The 26,311-nt window shown below is 40.5% G+C and overlaps 1 protein-coding gene across 1 annotated transcript in view; it reads right to left on the bottom strand.

Annotated features, from left to right (window-relative positions):
- Positions 1 to 26,311, bottom strand: part of GRM1 (glutamate metabotropic receptor 1) — a 222,482-nt gene that overhangs the window by 45,042 nt on the left and 151,129 nt on the right. The window contains exons 4-5 of the mRNA XM_081945642.1: positions 21,166 to 21,401; positions 9,194 to 9,440 (exon numbers count right to left, since the gene is read on the bottom strand). Coding sequence (XP_081801768.1) covers positions 9,194 to 9,440; positions 21,166 to 21,401 — 483 coding nt within the window. The remainder of the gene's footprint in view (positions 1 to 9,193; positions 9,441 to 21,165; positions 21,402 to 26,311) is intronic.

The raw sequence follows: 26,311 nt of genomic DNA, 5'->3' as shown, positions 1-26,311 counted from the left end.
AAAAGATGCAAGATTCTTTTATTGTAACCAATTTCAATAAAAATAGTTTTAGTCTTTCTGTGGAATTGACTCCTGGTCAGATTGACCTGGTAGGCCCTTCGCATAATAATTGTTGGCTTGTATGTAATGATATATTCCCTTCATCAGTACTTGAAATGAGAATCCTATTCTATATCAGAGATAGATTTTGAGAGAACATTTAACTTTTGTGGAATTACTGGGTGTGCATACTGAAAAATGTGCTAATTTCCTCCTCTTGGGGCAATCAAAGATTTCTTGTTATAAAGTGCCAAGTGAAAAGCAAAAGTAAAAAAATGCTTTATGAGAAATAATTAACAACCTGGAGATGTGAATAAATAAAATATGGTGATGTATTAAAAAGAGTAAAAAAAATGTAAAGTAAGTATGTGTTGCCTTCTGGGTAAATTATATAAATTGTGCAGGCAAATTATACAGACAGATTTCTATAAGCAAGAAAATAATAGTGAGGCAAAACCAGTTATCTATTAATCTGTGGGATGTCTGCGAACTTCGTTTTTGGCAAGGTCAATTCTTATTGAAAGGTAGTTTAGAATTGTATATCTAATTTATAGGAAAGTAGATGCTTATGAGGTAATGTTGGCAAGAAAGCTGCATTTTAAAGGCCTTCACATTATTATTATTATTATTATATAATAATAATAATAATAATAATAATAATAATAATAATAATAATAATAATAATAATAATAATAATAATAATAATTTTATTTGATTAGCCGCAACCCTCTCCCGAAGGACTCGGGGCGGCGTACAATCAAAACAGATAAAATACAGATAAAGACACATATACATACATAAAGAACAAAGACATATACATGTGCATGGAGGAGGTAGACTCATAAGTGAAAGACAATTAAAAAACACAATTTAAAATCCCATTAAATAAAATTACTGAATTAAAAACCCATCAGGAGCGTTATGAAGTTATGATTGAGCCAGGCCGGCTATTTGGAATAGGTGGGTCTTGAGCTTTACACGGAAGGAGCGGAGGTCAGTAGTGGTCCTAATATCCGGGGGGAGGTCATTCCACAGGGCTGGGCCCGCCACAGAGAAGGCTCTGCTCCTAGGCGCCACCCCATGGCACTGTCTGGTGGACGGCACCTGGAGAAGTCCCTCTCTGTGCGAGCGGATGGGTCGTAGGGATGTATGGGGCAGAATACGATCCCGCAGGTAACTAGGTCCTGAGCCATGGAGCGCTTTAAAGATCGTAATCAAGACCTTGAAACGCACCTGATAGACCACAGGAAGCCAGTGCAGCTCGCGCAGGAGAGGTGTCACATGGGAGTACTTAGTACTCCCCATAATCACCCGCGCGGCCGCATTCTGGACCAACTGCAGTCTCTGAGTGCATTTCAAGGGAAGCCCCATGTAGAGAGCGTTACAGTAGTCCAGGCGAGACGTCACCAGCGCATGGGTGACTGTGCGTAGGGTGTCCCGGTCCAATAGGGGGCGCAATTGACAGATCCAAACAAACCATGGATTGATTATGATTATGATTATGATTATTGTTATTATTTCTTCTTCTTCTTCTTCTTCTTCTTCTTCTTCTTCTTCTTCTTCTTCTTCTTCTTCTTCTTCTTCTTCTTCTTCTTCTTCTTCTTCTTCCTCCTCCTCCTCCTCCTCCTCCTCCTCCTCCTCCTCCTTTTCAAGCTGCTGACTGTAATACCAGAACTGAATAAAAAATTTACAATGCAGTTCAAAATGGATTTAAAGTGAGGAAGCTTATTTACTCCCACAACTAAAACTTCATTACTCTACTGATCCTTCAATCTTTTCATCTGCATCTGTCTGATGAACTTTCATACGACTGGAGGAGATGCTACTCCCTTTTGCTATTGACATGTAGGAGAAGTCCACTTCTGTTTCAATCTTCAAGGGTCCTTCTGTAAACAGAAAGCTAATCTATTCATCTTCAGCTGCTCCCATCCTGTCTTTGTGAAATGGATATAGAAGCCTAAACACTATTGTATTTTCTCTGACTTAAGGAAGTTACGCAGAATGCACATCAAGAATATTGGGACTAAAATATTAAACATAAAAACAAACAAACATCCATAATAATAACTGGAGCATGGCTTTAATAAATAAAGTGTCAGGCCTGCAGCCATCTTTTCTTTTGGATCTTTGGCCTGCCACACTTTCTATTATTCTACTATGCATTTTCTATTGTGAGAAAATGGGAGGCAGGCATTGTATGGAGTTAGATGCTATGTAGCCATAACAAAATTCTTTCTAGAAAGCCAAGGTCATCCTTTGTCTTTGCACCTTTTCACCTGACCGGAACTGGATGGGTGGAAATGCCAGCACAGCAGTGGAAGATTGGACCATGTGATGGGCTTGTGGGTGTGGGGGCAAGATCTTGAACTTTCAACTGGGTGGGGAAAACTGGGAAGGCTTAAAAACCTGCCTTACAAAAGATTTTTGTAGCTAACTCACACTTCTGCTACTTATCAGACAGAACAAGACTTATGCAAAAGGTAGTAGTGACAAGATGCTGAAACTAATGGAGCAGAATAGGAAAAAAAGAGAAGGAATCACTAGCAAGTCTAGACAGACAAGCAGGCAATTGAGATATAGAGATGAGAAAAAAATGTTGTGGGTGGCAGAGAGAGAAGTGTTTTGATTGAAATTCAGAATGAGGAGAAAACTGCAACTAGAAGCTGTGATTTTTATTTTCTGTTTTTTGGGACTAGAAATTGTAAGAGGAGAAGGACAGATCTGGGGCTCCAGCATTCCTGATGGCAACAAAGAGATAAGAGATAACCCTACTTCTTGACTGCCATCTACTGGTCATCAAGATTGTAGCAGTCCAGATCAGTGGAGAAATTCATTTTTTTTTACTACTGGTTCTGTGGGCGTGGCTTGGTGGGCTTGGTGTGGCTTAGTGGGCGTGGCAGGGTAAGGATACTGCAAAATCTCCATTCTCACCCCACTCTGGGACCAGCCAGAGGTGGCATTTGTCGGTTCTACAAATTGCTCAAAGTTTCCACTACCATTCTTCAGAGGAGACTTTACCTTTAGGTCACCCAAATTATTTAATGGAGTGCTTTCCTCATGAGCAAAGTGCCCCTCTGGATCTGTTCCATGTAGTAGTCACTCAAAGTTTACAGGAATTTACACACTTGAGCATTACAAGCTTAATTTTAACCAGACTACAGTGGATTATTAATTACAACTGACATTACGCTTCAAACTGAATTTTTCATTGGATCTCCAAATTAATTTTATGCACTAAATTAAACCACTGCTTCCCTACTCAAGAGCTTTTGAGCTGACTCAAGCAATTGAACTGAATCAGTTCAAGCTGCCGATTCTCTTCAACATAGTAACATCAATTTGTCGAAATGAATCAATACTTGAATCAAATTCACACACAACTCATAAAATCAATTGTTCAAATCAAATCTCAGATGATTCATATACTCCTACTGTGTTTTCCTGAAAATAAGACATGCTCTGCTAATGAGCCCAATTGGGCTTTTCAGAGCATGCGCCATAATAAGCCCTCCCCTGAAAATAAGCCCACCCCCAACTATCTAAGCGCATGCGCAACCGGTCCCGGCCATTACCACTGTACCACCTACTGCTACAGCTTGCAAGGCAAAAAGAGGGCTCACTACAAAAACAGCACCAGGCGAAGCAAAGTGCTTCCACCCCCCGCCCTTCCCTCTCGCGCAAAAAGAGCCCACCGCAAAAACAGCAGCAGGCCCACAATGCAATCACCCCCTCCCGCCTGTTCGTTCTCATGTAAAAAAACACCGCCCACCCCAATGGTAAATGCAGCCTGCCTTGTTCCCTTCCCCGCTGTCCCTTTAGTGAGGGGTGGCGGGGGGGGGGAGAAATGAGGTGCGCCTCTTACCTTTCCAGGTCTGTTGCATTCCTCGCCCTTTCGCCCATTGAATCCCCTTGTAAAAAAAACCTCATGAGTTCAACTCGTGAGTTTTTTTTTACAAGGGGATTCAATGGGCGAAAGGGCGAGGCACGCAATGGATCTTGAAAGGTAAGAGGTGCGCCTCGCGGCTCAATACCTCCCACCTTGCCCCAATGGTAAAGGCAGCCTGCCTGGTTCCCTTCCCCGCCGTCCCTTTAGCGAGGGGTGGCAGGTGGGAGGGGAGAAGCAAGACGTGGGTCCTAGCGCTACCAGAAACTGACAGCTCCGCTGCATTCCTCACCCTTTTGTACATTGAAGTCCCTTGTAAAAAAAACCTCGCTAAAGGGACGGCGAGGAAGGGAACCAGGCAGGCTGCCTTTACCATTGGGGCAAGGTGGATGGTGTTGGGCCGCGAGGCGCGCCTCTTACCTTTCCAGCTCTGTCGTGTTCCTCACCATTGTGTTCAGGGAGGCCCCAGGTAAAAAAAAACCTTCTCGCGACTTCAAGAAGTTTGATTGAACTCGCAAGAAGGGGTTATTTTTACCAGCCACTTCCCTGAGCACAATGGCGAGGAATGCGATGGAGCTGGAAAGGTAAAAGGTGTCCTTCGCTTCTCATCTGCCCCAGAGAATAATACGCCCTCCCCTATAAGCCCAAGATCATATTTCGTGGGGCAAAAGAAAATAAGATCCTGTCTTATTTTGGGGGAAACACAGTAATAGTTTTATATCTTGTTCAGGAATAAGATTTAATAGGTTGCATAGTTCTTAGCGGCGCATATTGTTGTTCACATCCAAAACAACTGATTTTTGCTGATTTCTCATCTTTAGGCCTCTGTGCCATATCTCTATGGGTTCTGGAGGAACAAATTACCCTAACTTTTCATGCCAAACCAATAGCCTTCCCTACCAGTTGCACACAAATGTTTAATTACATCTAGGAAAGGTCCAAAGCCAGAGCAAAGTGCCTAAGGACCTGAGTGTCTACCTCCCTCCCTGAGGATTGATTGGAACCACCCACTTAGGTAGAAGTGGAAACATCATAAAACAGTGCCCTAAACTCCCAGAACCCATAGATAGCATAGAACAGGGGTCTCCAAACTTTTCAGTCTGAATACCATAATGGACATTTTGCAAACATTCTAAAATCAGTTTTATAAATGAGCAAATTGAACAAATGTCTTTTATTTGGCTCAGTGATTGTTGTGGCCGGTCAGCCGCCAGCCCCTCCAGCAGCTGAATCAGAAGATGAAGAGGAGGCATGGGAATCGGGGTCAGCATCAAGGCAACCTGAGAACTCCGAGGGGGAAGGGGGAATAGAGCTGTCAGATAGAGAGACAGAGACAGAGGTGAAACCTGGGCTGTCCGTCAGCCCTCAGATGGAGAGTCAACAGCCTCCAGGTCTGGAGGCGGCAAATGAGGAACAGCTGGGTCCAGTGCCTGATGCGCAGATGTGCAGAAGGAAGAGGAGAAGAGAGCAGTGGAAAGCAGTGACGTGCAGTCAGGGGAGGCAGAGCCTCACCGCTCTCATGAAAAGAAAAGAAAAGGGAAAAGGGAAAAGGCGAGTGCTGAGGTGAGGCTTAAAAAAGCCTCTAAAAAAGGGAGGACTGTGACAACTTTGATCTTTGCAAGCGTGCAAGCAAAATACCCCAGGATCATGGTGGCAGGGACAGCAACTCCTTCTGCTGCGCTGCGGAGAAGAGCCACGCTGTACAGGAGGCTCCTCAGTCCTAGCCTCAGATCAGCACGAGCCACTCAGGAAGGAGGGGAATGGGACCGCGTGTGCAGGAGGCTCCTCAGTGCTAGCCTCAGATCAGCATGAGTCACTCAGGAAGGAGGGGAATGGGACTGCGTGTGCAGGAAGGTCCTCAGTGCTAGCCTCAGATCAGCACGAGCCCCGGTCCCCTTCGTGTTGGCTCAGGTAGAAGGGGAATGGGACCGCGGCTCACGCTGATCTGAGACTAGCGCTGAAGAGCCTCCTGCACACGCGGTCCCATTCCCCTCCTTCCTGAGTGGCTTGTGCTGATCTGAGGCTAGATCTGAGGAGCCTCCTGCACAGCGTGGCTCTTCTCCGCAGCGCAGAGGAAGGAGTTGCTGTCCCCGCCACTGTGATCCTGGGGGATTTTGATTGCATGCTTGCAAAGATCAAAGTTGTCACAGTCCTCCCTTCATGATGATCATTTGATGATGTCAGTGCCTCACCAGCCATAAACTTCACCGCACGTCACTGGTGGAAAGCAGTGGGCCGAGCCTTGGGCCAGAAGAGCCACCGCTGCTAGTGAAGCCTCACCCTAGCTCTGGGGATAAAAGGCAGGGGGCGGGGGCGGAAATGAATAGATGTGGCAGACAACTATTCATCTCCCTCCCAAACAGATTTGTTAGCCTGTGGTGAGAGAGAAACTTTTTGCCAGGGTTGCTGGTGCTCCTAATAAAGGAATCATTGAACTCACTACAGAGGGTTTGTTATGTTTGGGGAGCTGGGTCAGAACAGAATGCTGTGTTTGTACGGACAAATGATATAAGGAAAATGTCAAACATTAGCAAACAGGGCATAAAACATAAAAACAAAGAGAAGCTCAGCTGGATCAGGCCAATGCCCAATCAGCCCAGATCATTTCTCCCACCCACTCCCCAGGTAAAGGAAGCAACTCTCCAGTCAGCTTCCTTTTCCTTGTCTGGCAGGGAAAAGCTGGCAGGCCAGTTGAAGCCTTCTGGAGGGCTGGCTGTAGCCCATGGGCGGAGGTTTGGAAATCCCTGGCCTAGAAGGATGCTATTGTTGAGGGTTATGGATACTGTTGATAGTATCAAACATTGCTCCTTCAGGATTATTGCAAGTAGTTGCATTGCAATGCTGTCAAGCCACTTTATTTATTCAATGCCACATACAGAATTATTCCAAATTCTGTATGTGGCATCTCAGTAGCTTTCTTTAATAAGAAGGTATACATACAGTATTTTATTAAGAAAGATTAATAATACAAGAGAGGGGACGGAGGGAGGGAGAGACAGAGACCAAATTTTAAACTGCAGTGAAAAGTTCAGACCTTTATATGTATTAGTCCTGATGTGCTTGGCAGAGTATTACAGATCCTAGTTCAATAGTCTAATATTGATCCACTTCAGCAAATTAAATGCTGCACTTGTAACCCAGGACATTTAATTCCGCTGATGCTCTTATAAAAACACCAGCAGAATCAGCAGAGCTTCACTCATGCCTTATCTTTCTCCTTCAAGCAAAAAAAAGAAAAGAAAAAGACACCCATGAATTAAGTCTTTGATTCTACTGGCACAAAGGCACTATGTTTGAAATATTTCTTAATTATAAAGTATCAAAGTGGCACTAGAAGTATTCACTTGCACTGAATACTAGATAGTAGAAAGAGTAGATAACCAAAACGTGGAACGTAACTATTAGGCATAACAAAAGACAGAATGAAGGTCTAAAAATGACAAAATGCTGGGGCAAATGAGAAGTTCAGAACTTGCCCCTGATAAAATTGTATTTAGGAAGAATATTCTGCTGCAATGCAAGATATTAATGAAGACTCAGAGAAGAATCTTGACAGACGTTGTTAAGCTATGAGCAGACAAGTAGAAGAGAGTATGTTCCTTAAAGGTGCTTTTTCAAAAAGCAACTGGACTTTGATTTTCCTATTCAGGTGACCCTGAGGGCACAGGCATACCTTCAAGTGGTCTCAATGACTCAGAAAGAATGCTAATGACCAGATGACTGCAAGGAATATAATTCCTTCCATCCTGTCCCATTCAGTCAGAATTGAATAAGTAGCCTGCAGTACTGCATTCTAACCACTGCGCCATCACACCTCTAATAGCTGCTGACTTGGGATTTTTTTCCAAGCCAAGTTACTCCTAATATAAATCTAGCAGGTGATAACATCTCCAGAAGATGTTTCCTCTGAATGTCCCCTGAAGTGAAAGCAGGTTGTTATCAGGGACAAAAATATGTTTATTTGATGACAGCTTTGCCAGGTTCGGTCACTAACTTAAATCAAATTGCTTTGCTCATGCTTTCAGTAAAAAGTTATACTGTATACACTAGCTCCATTTATCATCTTGGGATTTTATTAATTATGTTTAAAAAATAACCGTGGGCTCCTTTTTTCCCTATGTTATAGTCAATTCACATTTGGGTATAAAAGAAGAGAAATAACCCTGTTAGCTCCTTTGTGAATTTTTCCTCCTGAATTTGAAATATACATATGGTTTGCCTTAATAAGATTGAAAAGAATGGATGAATGAAGCAAATGACTTCATAGACACAACCAAGCCAATTCACCTCTGTACTTCACTGATATTAGTGAACTAGTATAGCTCCATTGTCCCATTTCCTTTCTGAAAGGACATGTCAGGCCTTGTAAGACCATCTTGAGTTGAGTCTTGTTGTGATAAACAGAGAATAAATAAATTGTCCACCAAGTATGCTTGTTACAGATCTTCTTTACTAATTTAATGGTCTTCCTGGAATGTTCTTGTATATACTACAAATAGCATCTAGTAGTATCTACTAGATACAGTTCTACACAGGAATTATTGATTCTGTCATCTGCACCTATATAACTGTCTGGTTTGGTTCTGCAACTCAATAAGACAGACACAGACTTCAGAGGATAATTAGAACTGCAGAAAAAACAATTACTGCCAACCTGCCTTCCATTGAGGACTTGTATATTGCATGAGTTAAAAAGAGGGCTGTGAAAATATTTACAGACCCCTCACATCCTGGATATAAATTGTTTCAACTCCTACCCTCAAAATGATGCTATAGAGCACTACACACCAAGACAACTAGACACAAGAACAATTTTTCCCCGAATGCCATCACTTTGCTATACAAATAATTCCCACAACACTGTCAAACTATTTACTAAGTCTGCATTACTATTACTATTAGTCTTCTCATCGTTCCTATCACACATCTCCTCTCACTTATGACTGTATTATTGTAACTGTGTTGCTTGTATCCTTATGATTTATATTGATTGTTTCCTAGTATGATTTGATTACTTATTTGTACCCTATGACTATCATTAAGTGTTATACCTTATGATTTGTGGCAAATATATCTTTTCTTCTATGTACACTGAGAGCATGTGCACCAAAGAAAAATTCCTTATGTGTCCAATCACACTTGGCCAGTAAAGAATTCTATTCTATTCTATTCTATTCTATTCTATTCTATTCTATTCTATTCTATTCTATTCTAAACACAGACATTTATGTTCGGACTTAAGATGTATACACAATGATGATCATATAGTACCTTCCAGGAGCATCTCCATTTTCATCAATCCGCACTTCTTCTCCCGAGACTCCAATGAATGATGAATTTAGGAGAGACTCCAAAAGTTTGCTTCCGTCAATTGGCTTCATAGCATCACAGAGTCCTACATGTCCCGGGCAAAGGGTGTGGTGCATGTTTTGTAAGCCATGAGCCATAGCATAGATTGCATTGATAACAAATCCCATTTTACTGTCTTGGACATAATTTTCTTCTAAGCTTTCATTGCCTGTAATCAAAAGACAAAGTATTATTTCTAAAAATGAAAATGAAAGGAATTCTTTTCAGAATGTTCTTCTACAGTGAAATCAGTATTTTGGACAGCCAGTAGCTTAAGAATTTTTTTTAATTCCACCATTGCTTCAAATACCCCCACAACAACCCCCCAATTTTTAATTATCATCTTACACCCTGTTTCCCCGAAAATAAGACCTCCCTGGATAATAAGCACAATCGTGCTTTTGAGCACATATGCTAACATAAGTCCTCCCCTGAAAATAACCCTCCCTGAAAGTATTGCAACACAGCAGCAGCCATGAGGTGACCACGCTTGCCACTCCTGCACCTCAAAAATAATAAGTCCTCCCTGAAAATAAGGCCAAGCGCTTATTTTGGGTCAAAAGAAAATAAGACCCTGTCTTATTTTGGGGGAAACATGGTAACTGACCTTCAACATCTCTCACCATCTCTCACCATCTCTCATCCTAATTGTTCAGCAGCATTTGAAATATGACAAGTTTTCTTTCTCTGCTCTAAAACGATATGGGACAATGTATTTTCTGAAATAGTTCTGGAAGCTGTTGCATACTATCAAGATTTATAGGAGTGATGCACCAGTAAAAATGATACATTTATTTTACATTTTGAATATTGAGAACATTAGTCAATGTCTTCCTAACACTGGCAGAGATTTTATCATTCTAAAATCATGCACAGTGTAGCTTGTAGTGATGAAGTGGTGGTTTTATTGATTTGTGGTATGACTTTTGATGATTTCCCCCCCAAGTAATTTTGGCTAGAAAATAAAAGCAACAACAGGAGAAGTGGTATTGCAAAACATGGATAATCCTGACAAATAAGGACTCTTTTCTCTGAATTGATTAAAGACACCATACTAATAAATAATAAAATACTAAAGTACAATTAGAACAGAAACACCCAACATCCAGTCTGCCACTGTAAGAAAAAGAGCTCATCTACCCATGTAATTTAATGGAAAATCCACGAAGCAGAGGGAATTTCAAAGGTTCAAGCTAGGACTACTCTATCAGGAATGCAACAAATCAAATCACCATGAGATGGCAATAAAGCATCAGCATTTTCTGTACCTATTAGTGCCATCTAGTGGACATTTGTATTTTTGAAACACAGATCTGGCATCTGGCACAATTGGCAATTTGGGAAGTAATTCCAGAGGTGAAGCGTTATTAACAAACCCAAAGGTGGTTTTCCAAAAGGCAACTGTAGCTTCTTGGTTTTTGCCTTGAGAACATTTTGCTTCTCATCTAAGAAGCTTCTTTTTTGTTCTGTTTCTTGTGTGAGAAGTGAAACATGTTTAAGGAAAAAAACCAAGAAAGTCCAGTTGCCTTTTGGAAAACCACCTTTGGGATAACTATGACTTAGATGAATGAGAATCTCCATAGCTATAAGCAAAATGTGCTATTTTTGAATGAACCAGAAAATATCCATTGGTAGTTGGTAAGTGTGAAGGGCTTCTGATGATAATATCAAAAGGTGGGCAGGCTAGCACACATCAATGTCATCTAAAAGGTATTTCATGGTCAGGGTTATCTCACCTCCATATGGTTATGTGGATTAAGAGATGAGTAGCCAAGGCCATGCTCCTGAAATTTGTCATCAACTGGTTAAATTTTGGTTAGGGCCTGATGGTTCAATAGATTTTGGGATTTCCTTTCACCATGAACCAATTGTCCCAGATGAGTATATATCTTACATCATACTACTGCAGAAGAAGGCCTGTTTGCCATCTGCACTAGATGAGACACAAAGTTCTTGGCAAATTCTCTGCATCTATGGTTCAAAGAAGGAATAGCATTTCAAACCTTAAAACTCACCTTAAGGAAATTGTGGCTATGTTTTGGAGGTTGCTATTTTGACTTGTTAGTCCCTTCAAAAATCAATCATGAAAGCTTAATTAAGCATTTCAACATTCATAACTATGCCCATATTATCTTGATCTGATTTTTCTACGAGAAACCAGCTTGCAACGAAGCACTAAGTTCATTTGTCATTTTTGCAATTCAGAAAGCGGTGGTTCTCCAGTGACCCAAGTTGACTCTAGAACAGTGTTTCTCAATCTTGGCAACTTGAAGATGTCTGGACTTCAACTCCCAGAATTCCCCAGCCAGCAAATGCTGGCTGGGGAATTCTGGGAGTTGAAGTCCAGACATCTTCAAGTTGCCAAGATTGAGAAACACTGCTCTAGAATGATACTGACTTCCTTATACAGTAATGCAAAGGTGAGATCAAACGATTCTATGTCTGAGCCATATTGCTTGGGAATTTCCCATGCAAGTAAGATATTTGTTCTTGTCAGAAGGATGCTTAAGTAGGAAATTATATCTAAATGATGGCATTACTCACGAATGTGGAATTTGCATATCATGCGTAATGGGTCTGCCACCATATGATTGCTTCATAGAAGAACATATCCCATATAAAATGACTGCATATAAAGCACATTTTAAGGGGAAAATGCATCAAGCATACTTACACAAGAAAGTAAATCCACAAGATTAAAAGGCCAACAAGAGTCACAGCAAATATGTTCAACTAGGACAGAACTAATTGATTTTAAAATATTATCAGGCCTATCAAAGACACATTTGTGCTATGCCTAGACTTCTATTATTAAACCCAGTTCTTTATTATTAATACAATTCCTATTGTGGGCTAAGCAACAATAGAGTAAGTGCCTTTCTTGTGCAACAACAATCTGTTTTCAAAAGATTAATGAACATTCCACGCCTTAACATATTGAATCCCAAAGTATGAATTATATTCCTTTGAGTGCATCAAGAAAGAGAATTCATTAAATAAGAGAAGGATTAGATCAGATAGATATTGCAATCAGAATTAGCCGACTTTCTAGTGCAAACTTATAAAATACTGGGTTTCACACCAAACAATTTCTTACCTCTTATCTCTTCTTAAAGAAATGTATCCAGATTTGAAGATATACCTCTTAGCACTCCTAAAAGCTTTGATAGGCAGAATGTTTAAAGATGTGATAAAACTTAGTGGTTGGATGTTCAGGTCAATGTGAAAGGGCCCAAAATGTTTCTCAAAATGTCACTTCATGGTAACAAAGCAAAATTTTAATGAAGGGAAAAATCTGAATTTTCTTGTGGTCTAAACCCATCATTTCTTCCTATAATTGCTTCCCTGATGCTCCATTGTTTCCTATTATCATTCTTATTTCCAGTCCAATTTGTAACACATCCACTGATAGCATAGCTTTCTAGCCATCTGGATCAGTTTCTCTCTTTAAGGAAAACAGAGAGAGAACTAATTTTTAAAAAGAAGCAATAGGAACAGCAGTGACAAGATCACAGTAAGGCCATTGTAGCATTTTAGCAATAATTCATTCCCCGATGCCAGCCAAATGTAACAGATACATGTTTAGACAAGTGAACTAATCCACGTTTGGAATTAACCAGGAAGGGAGAAGGGTGATTGGCATAGATTGATGTCAGATTCTGAAGCCTATATTGGAGCTGCAGTAAACATATTTGCTACATTTTGAGAAATTATTATACAAGAGACGCAAAATTAATTAATTGACATGTTCATAATTAGTCAGAAAAATTAAAAATCTATCCAGAGCTGAGGTGACAATCAATTCCACCTCACATAGTCAGGTATCTCAGAAAGTTTGTCTCCTGTAAAAGCAGTTAGCAAAAAGCTGTCCTACCACCACCATCCTTGGCTTGATATTGTTACCTGTCTAATATGGAATAAAACAAGCTGATTGTCATTTAACACTAAGCAGCTCGGAGGTCACCATACTTTTCAGTTTTTCATTACTAAAAGGGATTCGGGTAATTCATATTCCACTCACCAAGGGGGAGATCTAAATGTCTCTATCCGTTTAATTTATTTACTGAATTTAGCCATCTTGATATTGTCTTTCTTTTTCCTCTCAGGCTCAGAGTTTGAAATTAGGGACAGTACAACATTCAGCTTCCGTATTCCTTCAGCTGACAATGACACTGATGCTTTAAAATTTAGACAAGGTTAATATTACAACAACACCCTAGCGAATTCATTTCATTTCAAAGGGATCATATCAGAAGCATTAAATGATTGGTCCTTGGCTGATGAGGTTACGACAAAGTGATGTAAGGAAAAATAAAGGATACGTTAATTAAGTGACATGCAGGAATTAGCCTAAACAAATTGATCTCATTTCTGAGGTAATACTGAGGAAACAGCTGAGGCTGATTTAGATCAGCAAAAATGCAGGTATTTCTATTTCCCATAGGCATAACTAGGCAACTAATGAATCATACTGTAGAGAAAACTCTTACTTATTACTTAGAATTTCATCACATTTAGTATCAGGCTATATACATTGTATTAAATATGCAGCAGTGACCTTCCCATCATCCCTGGTGCAGATCATGATCATTACGAAAGGTCAACATAAATGGAAATCCCCTAAATCTATTCCTTTCTCTTCTCTCCTCTAATGAAATTCAACACTTGTAATATTTCAAATCTCCACACCGCAGGCAGTTCACAAAAGAAAAGAACTCTCAATTTTAAGTACGGTGTGCACTGGACAAGTTTTTGGAAGGGAGTTACTGGGGCGATCATCCTACTCCAGTTTGGAACATCATACGTTTATTTGGTGTGGTGGACAATCTGAATGGGCATCTAATACTCACAATTTGTATTTGGACCCTTAGGATAAAACTGACTTTCCCTTAATGTCAACCTTCCTAGCTAAACCAGACAAGAAACATAACTAGATGAACTAATTCTACTTTATACATTGACAGAATCTGGAAAGTCTGAAGCAGTGGTGGGTTCCAGATTCCATTCCAACCAGTACGGTTGGAAGGGCTCCGGCGTCACCCACATGCATGCGCGCCTGTGTTGTAGCTTCAAATGATGCTTCCGCAAACCTCTGCGATGCTCCAGCTGCTCAGCAGAGCATCGCACAGGCACTGTATTTGCCATGCGCATGTGCGGAAGCGCCAACAGCTTTAAACCATGGTAAGGAGCATAGGTGGGGGGGCCCTCCAGAGCACCGTACCAGAACGGTACCTGGTGCTCCGGGCAGGCTCTGGTACGCCCGTACCAGGGCGTACTGCCTGAAACCCACCACTGGTCTGAAGGTACAAACTTCCTGTTTCCAGTTTCAACTGATTGATCTGTTAGGGTGGATCCTTTCTTTCTCTGAACCTTAGGTCAGTAGGGACTCCTGCTTCTCTTGTCTAATTGTTTTCTGGTCCGCTTATCTTCCCCTCCTTTCCCAAAGTCTTGCGCACATCCCATTACTCTTAGGAAATAGCATAGTATTGTGGCTGCTATTACAAATATGATATTAATGTGCATTTTTCCTGTGTATATGGCTTCCATTTTTCACGCTAACACCATTATATCAAGAATTCTTGATAAGCTATCAATTTTCCCATTTTTCATATGCAAAATTCAGGCATATTAAAGGCTTTGTTTTGTCTTGATGACTTTACTTTTGATTTGACAGGAATGAAGTGTCCATTTCCATGTGCTGTCACTTATAAATGCAGCATGTAAACTGCGGAATATTTCAGGCACCAAATGCTATTATATATCAGCTGTCAAATAAATGAGAGATGCCTCTCTAAATGTAGCTTTCTCAGATACTTTGGAGTTTAGATTTAAGCACCCTCTCCAGTCATAATAAGAGTTATGGGAATTGAAATCCAGCACATCCAGAGGTAACCAGGGTGGGGAAAACTGCTTTGCGTCATTTTATTCATTATTTCTTTTGTTGTTGTTGTTGCAAAATATTCCTACATAAGAACCCTCTCCTCTTGCTTAATACCACCACCTTGTCCTATTATTACAAAACATTCTTGCCTAACTAGCCACCTTCTTTGGAGATCTCAGACATGGCACAGAGGGAAGTGAAATATTCTATCAACTCCCACTAGTGCCTCCATAAAATTGAAGATCTAAAAATAGAAAAGTTGAAATTATAGTTTCATTTGATGCCACAACACTCTTTAAATCCATAGACTCAGAACTAGTGAAAGAAACAGCAGTGTTACACAATACACCCAATCTAACCAAAATACATTAAGATTGAAATCATGGACCTTATCAACCTTTGTCTCACTACCTATTTCCAGTTTTCTGGACAAATATACCAACAAATCAGAAGAACATCCTTGGGATCACCAGTCTCAGAATTTTTACAGAGACTATGATGCAGTGTCTAGAAATTATGGATCCAGTACGTAGAGAACACCTTTGTCATGCTAAAAAAGGAACCACTAGAGAAGACACATAAAACTATCAACATCTTCAAAGGAACAAAATTCACAAGGGAAGAAGAAAACAAAACATTTCTCTTCTTTTCAACAAAGGAAATGATGGAAAATTATAAACACAGATCTATTGAAAAACACCCCACACTAAGCAAGTGTTCTGCTACCAAAGTAACAGCCCAACCTCCCACAAGACTAAGAACATTATTAAGACAAATACAAATGCACTTAGAACAACCAGAAAAAGGAAACAGATTTTCTATATAACATCTTCCAAGAAAATGGATACCCACACAACTTTGGAAAAAAATGTGGATGACCACTTGATCTACTAGAGCAAAACCAGCACAACCTGTGGAAAGGATAACACTACCATACATCAGAAACATCTCCAAACAAAACATCAGACGATCACAATCCCATGGCATCACTGTAGCACACAAACATCTTAAGTAAACCAAAAGACTCAGTAGCCCAAGAAATTAAAAGCAGGAGTCAGCTACTGATTATGAATATAAGGACTGCAACAGCCATTAAGTAGGACATTCAGGCAGAAGACTAGCAGAGAACATCCAGAGAACAAGTAGCAGTCAAAAGACTCAATAAAAACTTCTTAATCTCACAATACATGGTCTGACTCATAGTTTCAACTGAGAATCTGTGAGCAACCTAGACCAAGCTAAATACAGAAACACTAGGGGATTCCTGGAAGCTTGGGATTCAGAGAAATCAGCCATCAGTAGACAGAGAGAAATAAATCATATTTCCATACTATTCAAAAGAGACAATAAGAAAACTAGGAGGAAACAAAAAGACCAGAGCACATCCTCTTCAGCAGCCAACACCTAGATAAGCAGGGATTAGTGCTAGGCAAACAAGCAAACAGAAAACTATACTCTAATCAGGTACTACCAAGAAGAAAACCATACCCTCGCCATTATTGAGAGGGCAAGTTACTGTATATAAATAGGGAGCAAACCCCATAATTAATTGCACTGATGATGTTACCTAGTTGGATTAATGAAACATCTGCAAGCAAACAACCAAATTCACAGAGTACTTTGGTTTCGATAGTTCAATCTGTGCTACATATATTCTCTTTTATTGAAAGGTAAACTTCAGCTCTATAAGCAGCAAAAACCCCACATCCTAATTAAACAACCAGATCACCTCCTTGTTTTAAGCTACCAAATGGAGTATTATTTTTTTTAATCAAGAGGCGCTGTAACTATTTCAGTTATATGCTTTGCTTTTAGTTTAATTCAGTACTTCAGTTCTCTCTTCTCCTCTGTAGAATAGCCACTTCAGTCCTGTATTTTATATATAATAGCCTATAGTTAGAAAATAAATAGTATTTTCTGTGTGAAGGAGGGAGAATCCAGATAAGCAGGAAAACAAAACCAGAGAACATATTCTAATGAACAACTTTTAATATGAAATAAAATAAAATAAATCTTACTATCTAAATCTCACATTTTGGCAAGAGCTGTGTTGTCCACCTCCTTCGGCAGGCGAATGGAACATCAGAAGGGAAGTAAAGAATGTGTGATGTATTATGAGACATGCGCAGTAAATCATTGTCAGATAAGAAACATTTCTACAGTATAACTCAGAATATAAGGTCAAATTGACAAACAAATTAATGCAATGACATTCTGCTCCTAAAATTTCACCATTCTCCTTTGAGGTGAGTGCTCAAATCACTCACTCTTTTGAATTTGTTCAAATCCCAAGTTTGTGATTCTTAGACCTTGTAAGCACAACTCTTGAGATGCAAACAATTCCACAATACTCCTTTGCCCTTTCCCTTGGTCACCAAATGGTCACTTTGTGATAACACTTATAGGAGGCTCTGCAAAGCAGGTCACTTTCAACTTTGAAATAGTTTTATGAAATTGCACTGTGTACAAGGAGATTTCTCTTGGGCACACTAAAAATACAATTACAAGTTCTTGAAATGTGCCTCTAAAGCCGCTGGTGTTTGAAACATAGATATCCCGCTATGACTCTGTGCCCTTTATCCAAAAATAAAATCTAATTTAATGAGAAGGCCATTGTATTAGTGATGAGTTTTAAATTATGTTCACATATGAAGCAGGTTGGCCTAATACTGCATGTAAACTGTCAGTGCCATTCTCAAAACACAGCCAGAATTCTTGACAAGTTAAACCTGAGAAAGAAATAAAATTTTATTCTTGTTCTTCGTTGCTGCAACTGCCTTTTTAGTGTATTGACCCATAGTGAAGCGGAAATGCACACTATCTTTTCTGATTTTTTAAAATATTAAGATAGTGTTTAGAACATTATTAGTGTGACTTTTCATGGGAGAAAAGTAAAAGCACAGCATGTTCGTGCAATTACTTTGAAAGAACCCCTCCCCCGTATGTTTTCATTTTATGTCCTGCTTCTCACCAAGTTATGAACAATCGCCCTTTCTTCCCAACATACAAAGTAGCAGTGAGATAACTTTGTTAAAGTATTAGAATGACATTAAGGAGAAAATAATTCTTTTCCTCCACTGTAGACTTCAAAGAGAAATGCCACTGCTTATGTAGACAGCATGGTACCAGCTATGCACAAGAGGAAAATAGCAGGGGATCTGAGACAACCTAAGTATGCAAAACTACAAATAGTCTTTGTTGAAAAAAGCCACAAGGTTCATTTATTCTAGTTTCCATGCAAATGTTTTATGAAGGTTCCTGAATAGATATAAAGGCAAGCTGATAATAATCTCCTGTTAAATTTTTCTCGTTTTGAAACATCTTGCAAAACTGGTGGCAACAGCCTTGAGGGTGGAAAAAAGATAATCCCTGCTCCCTATCAGATGAGACTATCCATGCTGAATCTACATATTCATGGAAACATCTCAGGAAAATACCACTGCCTTCTGAATTGGAGGGAAGGATTTCAGAGAGTATAATCTTGAAAACCCTGTGGAATACCCCCCTACCAAGCTTCAGGTCTTCAATAAATTGCCTATTGGGGCACTCAACTGTGTAATTACATTCTATGAAGAAAGGGTAGAAGTTAGTAGCAAGGTAATTTGTCTTTACCATAATTACAGAACTATTATTTCAATTGTATGTGGGATCATATAATACAATAAGGTTATCATATCAATAATCAATTAGGATCAACTGAAAGACTGGGAGAAAATCAACAGATGAAGTTTCTTGAATGAGAAGAGAAATGTCTTCTTCCTCCTCCTCAAAAAACAGTCCAGTTGTCATTACAAGCGGGGGTGGGGGGGGAGCACCTTTGAGGCAACTATTATCTGGATGACTGAGAATCTCCATAGACACTGGGTGAAATATACTACTGGATCTGTCCTTGGTCCTGAACTTGAAATCCTGCATGTTGTAGTTCGCATTCATGGTTCTAATAATGCATATGTCAGATTCTTCCAGCAGCCATTCTACTTCTTTTTCTCATCTACTCTAAGAAAGGGATTTAGTAGACTAGCGTGTCCATCTCTGTTTGTTTATGTAATTTATTAGACATCATCTATTGGATTGTTAGTGGCATTCCATTTAAGAATTTGGTCTACACTTGCCCAAGAGAATTGGAGCTATTTTCAAAGGTTAACCAAACTCACAGTACCCTATATTTAGTCATGTATTGTCTATAGCATCCACTCTTAAAATAAAACATTATTTTTTTCAATATTAAATATCCGTACTATTTCCCTGCCAAAATTTAGAAGTAAAACATTTTCCCCAAATTGTTTTTTTTAATAAGAAATCTTTAAAGATATTTTCATCTAATATTTTGCTGTGCCAGTTATTTATTATAAGTGCCCATCCCCATTTTTCTCCCTGCAACAATCATCTGAGAAGTTGAAACCAGGAACAATATGCAAAAATTATATACAATCAATTATTAGATCCCAAATGACACTGATCCAGTCAACTGTAACTACAAGTTGAACTCAGTGAAGTCAAGCAAGCTTAAAGAAGGGATGAATACTTTTTCAATGAAAACTATAACCTCTTGACCAAAAATCAATGTAAGACCACATTCAGAAATGGGGAAATAATGAAAAATGCCATTTTCTTCAGGCGTACATATTTCTTCAACTACACTTAGAGAAAGGATTGAATCAGTAATGCTATGATACATGATTAGCATGAATACCAAAATTACAAAAAGAAAATCTACATCATTTTTATTGGCTTATTTTAAATATTATTAATCAATTTAATTTGTACTCAAATATGATAAGATGTAGATCATGACAGAATTCTAGGAATAGAAAAATGCAAAATAAATGAATAAAAATCAACAGAAACATTAGCAGTGTAGCTTCCTTTGGAGAAAAGGTTTGAGGCTTGTTAACACAAACAAATGCTGTGGGTGGATAACATGACTCAGGCATATAAATGTATGCATGAGAGATTTTAGATAGAGAAAACTCATTCTATGAAGATGAATTGTGGAGTGTTTGGGACAGATAAAGGAAGTGCTTCCCAGCTAGTGGTTCTTATCAACATGCTCAACTTTAAAGGGCAATTAGATAAATCCATAGAAGGTACATTGATCAGTATATCTTAGTTAATTCATTTACCTAGCAGCTCTTATTATGAATCACAATCCTGAGCTGCTCACAAAATAATGGAACATAAAAACACACAACCACAGTTGAAATTCTCTGTCTCCTGGGGCAATAGTCTCCCATAATCTTTGCAGTCTCATTCTTCCCCATTGCTTGGATACATAATGAATCATATTTTGAAGCAACATACTATCATAACCAGGAAGATGCCATTGTCTTCATGGTCTATTTCAGTGTGTTGGTGAACCTTTTCAGCACTGAGTGCCGAAACGGGAGCGCGAGCACACACATGCGTGCCACAAACCAGAAGAACAGCCACCCGGTTACACTATTCAGATAGTTTTTGAATACCTTTATCACTTTCAATGCTATCTATCAATATGAATACAAACTGCATATAATATGCTCAAAAGCATTTTAACATCATACAAAGAACTCTGAAAGAAAGAAAAAGCTCAAAGCTTTGTTAGCAATCAAACCAAGTCTTTATTCTATTTTTTTTGCCACCTACAAATTCAGTTCAGAATCAATCAAAAACTTCTGCTTCCGCACAGCAGAAAGGAAAAAGCAATTAAGAATTGCTTAAGCAGAGCCAAGGGACATCTAAATACATCAGGTATTATTACATATCATCTTTGAACATTCACCCCTAGAATGCAAGGATCTGAACTCATTCATTCACTCATTTATTCATTGAAGTACCAGTGGCAAACTGGAGGCTGTCCAATGACACAGCACCATGCTGACAGCTACAACAATATTAGATTGTGGGCTTCGCTCCATACCTCCATCAAAGTTTTTATTCAGTCGAGTTGGAAAAGTAAGAAAAGAAATTTAAATTGGTGAAGGTAACAAAAACTTGCTCAGACTTGTTCAGATAAGAAACATATTTAAATATTTACCAGTGCAATTCTTTTGAAAGTTGGGATTCTCTAGAGGATGACCTGGAAGGCGGCATTGGAAACGATGTTGCCAAAACTCAGGGAACCAAGGGTTTCTTTTGTTGGTCTCCAGTCTTATTTTCAAAAAGTAGTCATCAAATGATACGACATCTGGAGACTGCAGCTTAATGGTGATGCCCCCACTGGCTTCAGCTTCATAACCTTCAATGACTTCATCTCTATCTGCCCATCCATCACTAGAAGAAGAAGAAGAAGAAGAAGAAGAAGAAGAAGAAGAAGGAGAAGGAGAAGGAGAAGGAGAAGGAGAAGGAGAAGGAGAAGGAGAAGGAGAAGGAGAAGGAGAAGGAGAAGGAAAAGGAGGAGAAGAAGAAAGCTACTATTAGATCAAAGCATATATCCATCCAAATACTATTTAAGCAGAAGCTTTTTAATGCATCAAAAGGCCATGGCAATATAAAGAAAAACAGGATTATATTATACCATCCCTTTCCCCTTATTGCATTATTTAACATTTATTTTTCCTCCAATAATATCTTATCTCTTGTTTCCCCAAATTATCAACATGGTGGCTATTATTCACAAGCCTTGGTGGCACAGTAGCTGGAATGCAGGTTATTTCTGCTGCCTGCCGGCTGCCTGTAATTTGGCAGTTTGAATCTCACCAGATTCAAGGTTGACTCAGTCTTCCATCCTTCCGAGGTGGGTAAAATGAGGACCCAGATTGTTGGGGGCAATATGCTGACTCTGTAAACCACTTAGAGAGGGCTAAAGCACTGTGAAGCGGTATATGTCTAAGTCCTATTGCTATTGCTGTTGTTATTAATATTGTTGTTGTTGTTATCATTTTTATTCATTAAACATGAAACTCCATCCACTGAACATTTAAAAATATGTCACAAATACCACTGACTGGTGCTAATGGTTGACACAGGTTGCTGCCATCATCCTAGGTCCTAGACTGGACGGGCCGTCAACAGCGAGTCTTGTGAGACCACTCTGGGAGGAGTTTGACTCTGTTGCCCCCGAGGACTTAGACAGGTTGCGTGGACGGCTGCGACCCACCACATGTTCAATGGACCCGTGTCCCTCCTGGCTGGTACTGGCATCCTGGGAGGTGACACGAGGCTGGCTTCTGGGCCTGGTGAATGCCTCATTGGGTGAGGGATCCTTACCAACTGCCTTGAAAGAGGCGGTGGTGAGGCCCTTACTCAAGAGGCCTTCACTTGACCCAATGGAGCTAGCTAATTATCGTCCAGTCTCCAACCTTCCCTTCCTGGCGAAGGTTGTTGAGAATGTGGTGGCGCAGCAATTTCCACGTCACCTCGATGAATCTGACTATCTAGACCCACGCCAGTCCGGCTTCCGACCCGGGCACAGCACAGAGACAGCCTTGGTCGCGTTGGTTGATGATCTCTGGAGGGCCAGAGATAGAGGTTGTTCCTCTATCCTGGTCCTATTAGACCTCTCAGCGGCTTTTGATACCATCGACCATGGTATCCTATTGCGCCGGCTGGAGGGGATGGGAGTCAGAGGCACCGTTTTACGGTGGTTCGGCTCTTACCTCTCCGGCCGGATGCAATATGTGTTGACAGGGGGGCAGAGATCGACCCTGAGGCCACTCTCTTGTGGGGTGCCGCAGGGGTCGGTCATCTCGCCCCTTCTGTTCAACGCATATGTGAAGCCGCTGGGCGAGATCATCCGTGGTTTTGGGGTTGAATATCATCTGTACGCTGATGATACCCAGCTGTACATCTCAACCCCAAGCCACCCCAACGAGGCTGTCGAAGTGATGTCCTGGTGTTTGGAAGCCGTCGGGGTCTGGATGGGGGACAACAGACTCAAACTCAACCCTTCCAAGACTGAGTGGCTGTGGCTACCGGCACCTCGGTTCAGCCAGCTGACTCCATCGCTGGCCATAGGGGACGAGCAATTGCCCCCTGTGGAACGGGTGCGCAATTTGGGCGTCCTCCTAGATGCCCGGCTGTCAATGGATGACCATGTGGCAGCCGTGGCAAGGGGGGCGTTCCACCAGGTTCGCCTGGTGCACCAATTGCGCCCCCTACTGGACCGGGATGCCCTACGCACAGTCACTCATGCGCTGGTGACGTCTCGCCTAGACTACTGTAATGCTCTCTACATAATAATAAATGGGGCTTCCCTTGGGACGCGCCCGGAGACTGCAGCTAGTCCAGAACGTGGCCGCGCGGGTTGTCATGGGGAATACCAGATACTCCCACGTAACACCACTCCTGCGCGAGCTGCACTGGCTGCCTGTGGTTTTTCGGGTGCGTTTCAAGGTTCTGATCACCATCTTTAAAGCGCTCCATGGCACAGGACCTAGTTACTTGCGGGATCGCATCCTCCCACATACATCCCTGCGGCCAATTTGCTCTCACAGGGAGGGGCTTCTCCAGGTGCCGTCCACTAGGCAATGCCAGCGGGCGGCGCCAAGGAGTAGGGCCTTCTCTGTGATGGGCCCAACCCTCTGGAATGACCTCCCCCCCGATATTAGAACCACCACGGACTTCCGCTCCTTCCGACAAAAATTGAAGACTCACCTGTTCCGATTAGCTGGCCTGGCATAATTATAACTGTTATAACTGTTACCTCCTGGAAATATACTTTTAACTGGTATTTTAAGGGTATTGTTTTAAATTTAATTGATTTTAGGGGTTTTAAAGCCATATTTATATTCTTGCTGTACAGTTCTTTTAATTCTTTTAACCTCCTCCATATTTTTATTTATATTTATATTTATATTTATTCACTTATTCATCTGTTTATCTATTTAATGAATTTTACTGTGGATGATGTATTTGCTGTGTGGACTGTACACCGCCCCGAGTCCCTTTTGGGAGAGGGGGCGGTCTAGAAGTGCGAAGAAATAAAAAATAGGTATCAACCAAGTATCTTCTTAAAATATATGATGTTCCGAGTAGCACAATTTTTTGCAGTTTTTTACACTGGTGTTATTGCAGGAAGCTGCAATTTTTTGATGTGTTTTGTAAAATTCTTGGACATGGTATCAAGTGTCCCTATGACAATGGGTATCACTGTTACATGTTTCATCCATCATCATCATCATCATCATCATCATCATCATCATCATCATCATCGTTATTATTGCTGTTGTTTGTAGCAATAAGCCCTCCTGAATCCTCCTTTGCTACCGTACCATGGCGGGAGCAGGGATAAGTGGAGAAAGCTGGAAGTTGTGTATGACATGGGTATACATTCCCAGCGGGGTCACCCAAGGCATGAAAGTTATCTCAGTTGTCCAGCTAAAGCAAGCAGGTATCTATATTGAGCAGTAGTGACATCCAAGAAGATGCCAGAGACAGTGACAAGGCAGAGGCATCAATTCATCCTATATGGGAGAAGGCAATGGCAAATCTACAGGAAAATCACATGGATGGTGAATATAAAATGGTTGATGAAGGGTAAGAGAAGAAGAGGAAGACCAGAATCAAGGCGGAGGAACTCAGAGTAGTGATGAATGCATGGTTGAAAGAGTTGAAGGACCAGGTCAGGAAAAAAAATGTCAGGAAGAAAGTCTGTCTATGCAATTGCTAGCAGTTAACACTGACCTGATGGCACACAATCAATAAAAAACTAGCAATGGTATTTTTACTTGGCTAGCACAGTTCCTGAAACTGATCAGACAATTTGACCCAGAGGATTGTAGAGTGTATCCTAATATGATAGAATGGGGGGGGGGGACGACACGTAATAAAATTGTTCAGGATAGCCAGCAGGATGATTGAAAGAAAACCCACCTGCTATTCATGAACACTGGCACTGGTTTGTCTGAAAAACAAATAAATTCTTGCTCACTTGATACTGCAGATGAGAACCAACTGTGCTAAATATGGGTGGGGGTGGGGGTGGGGAGAATCACTTGGTGTGGGCATGCTGCTTGTATCCTTACGATTTATATTGACTGTTTCCTAGTATGATTTATTTGCTTATTTGTAACCTATGATTATCATTAAGTGTTGCACCTTATGATTTGTGATGAATGTATCCTTTCTTTTATGAGCACATACACCAAAGACAAATTCCTTGTGTGTCCAATCACACTTGGCCAATAAAAAATTCTATTCTATTCTATTCTATTCTATTCACAAACTTTTAAGATCACAGTTTAGTGCTTTCTTTTTTTTCTGCCTCCAAAGACTCATAGCTTGGAGTTTAAGTCCAAATGCAAGTCAGACTGCATTTAATTTTTAATATGCATGATCATGTCACCAGAAAAACAGACTAAGTTGGCATCTAAAAATGTGTCTGCTGCCATCTAGAATGATACCAGCAGCTCTTTCTGTCACAGAAAGAGCTTAATTTGCTGGCTTCTCACAGCAGCCAAGCGGGATACAAAATCAATGAGACTTAGCCTAAAGAATTTACATATCTGACCTGAAGCCACTTCCAAAGGTTGTTCAAGACATTCAAGAAAGATAAAAAGTGGATAGATTCCTTGGAAAAAGTACCTATTCACCTTGAAGCACAAAAATAATTTCATATAGGCAGAACATCAGAAAGATTTTAACTGTTCCTTAAAGCACAGACAAGGCTGTGTGGATTCTGTGAATCCAGCACCTTGCATCTAATGGTAAAGGTTCCCTTGCACATATGTGCTAGTCATTCCTGACTCTAGGGGGTGGTGCTCATCTCAGTTTCAAAGCCAAAGAGCCAGCGTTGTCCGAAGACGTCTCCGTGGTCATGGCTGGCATGACTAAATGTTGAAGGTACACGGAACGCTGTTATCTTCCCACCAAAGTTGGTCCCTATTTTTCTACTTGCATGTTTTACATATTTTTGAACTGCTAGGTTGGTAGAAGCTGGGACAAGTAACAGGAGCTTACTCCGTTACGTGGCGCTAGGGATTTGAACCACCAAACTGCCAACCTTTCTGCTTGACAAGCTCAGAGTCTTAGCTGCCGCATCCCTATGCCTTGCATCTACATCACATATAAAATTATAGTCAAGGAACCTAAGGATACTAATTTAAAGAATCCTGGGAAAATGAAATTTCTATGGTCCTATAGTCTTTCTTGCAGACTTATAGCATGCACTAGAGCAGGGATGTCAAACTCGCAACATCATGGCATTGTCAAATGATGTATTGGGGCTTTTCTTCCCTATGCTA

The sequence above is a fragment of the Natrix helvetica genome (assembly GCF_964273705.1).
Source record: "Natrix helvetica genome assembly, chromosome: 2".
In the NCBI taxonomy this organism is placed as follows: Eukaryota; Metazoa; Chordata; class Lepidosauria; order Squamata; family Natricidae; genus Natrix; species Natrix helvetica.
This window is presented reverse-complemented; position numbering and strand designations above follow the sequence as displayed.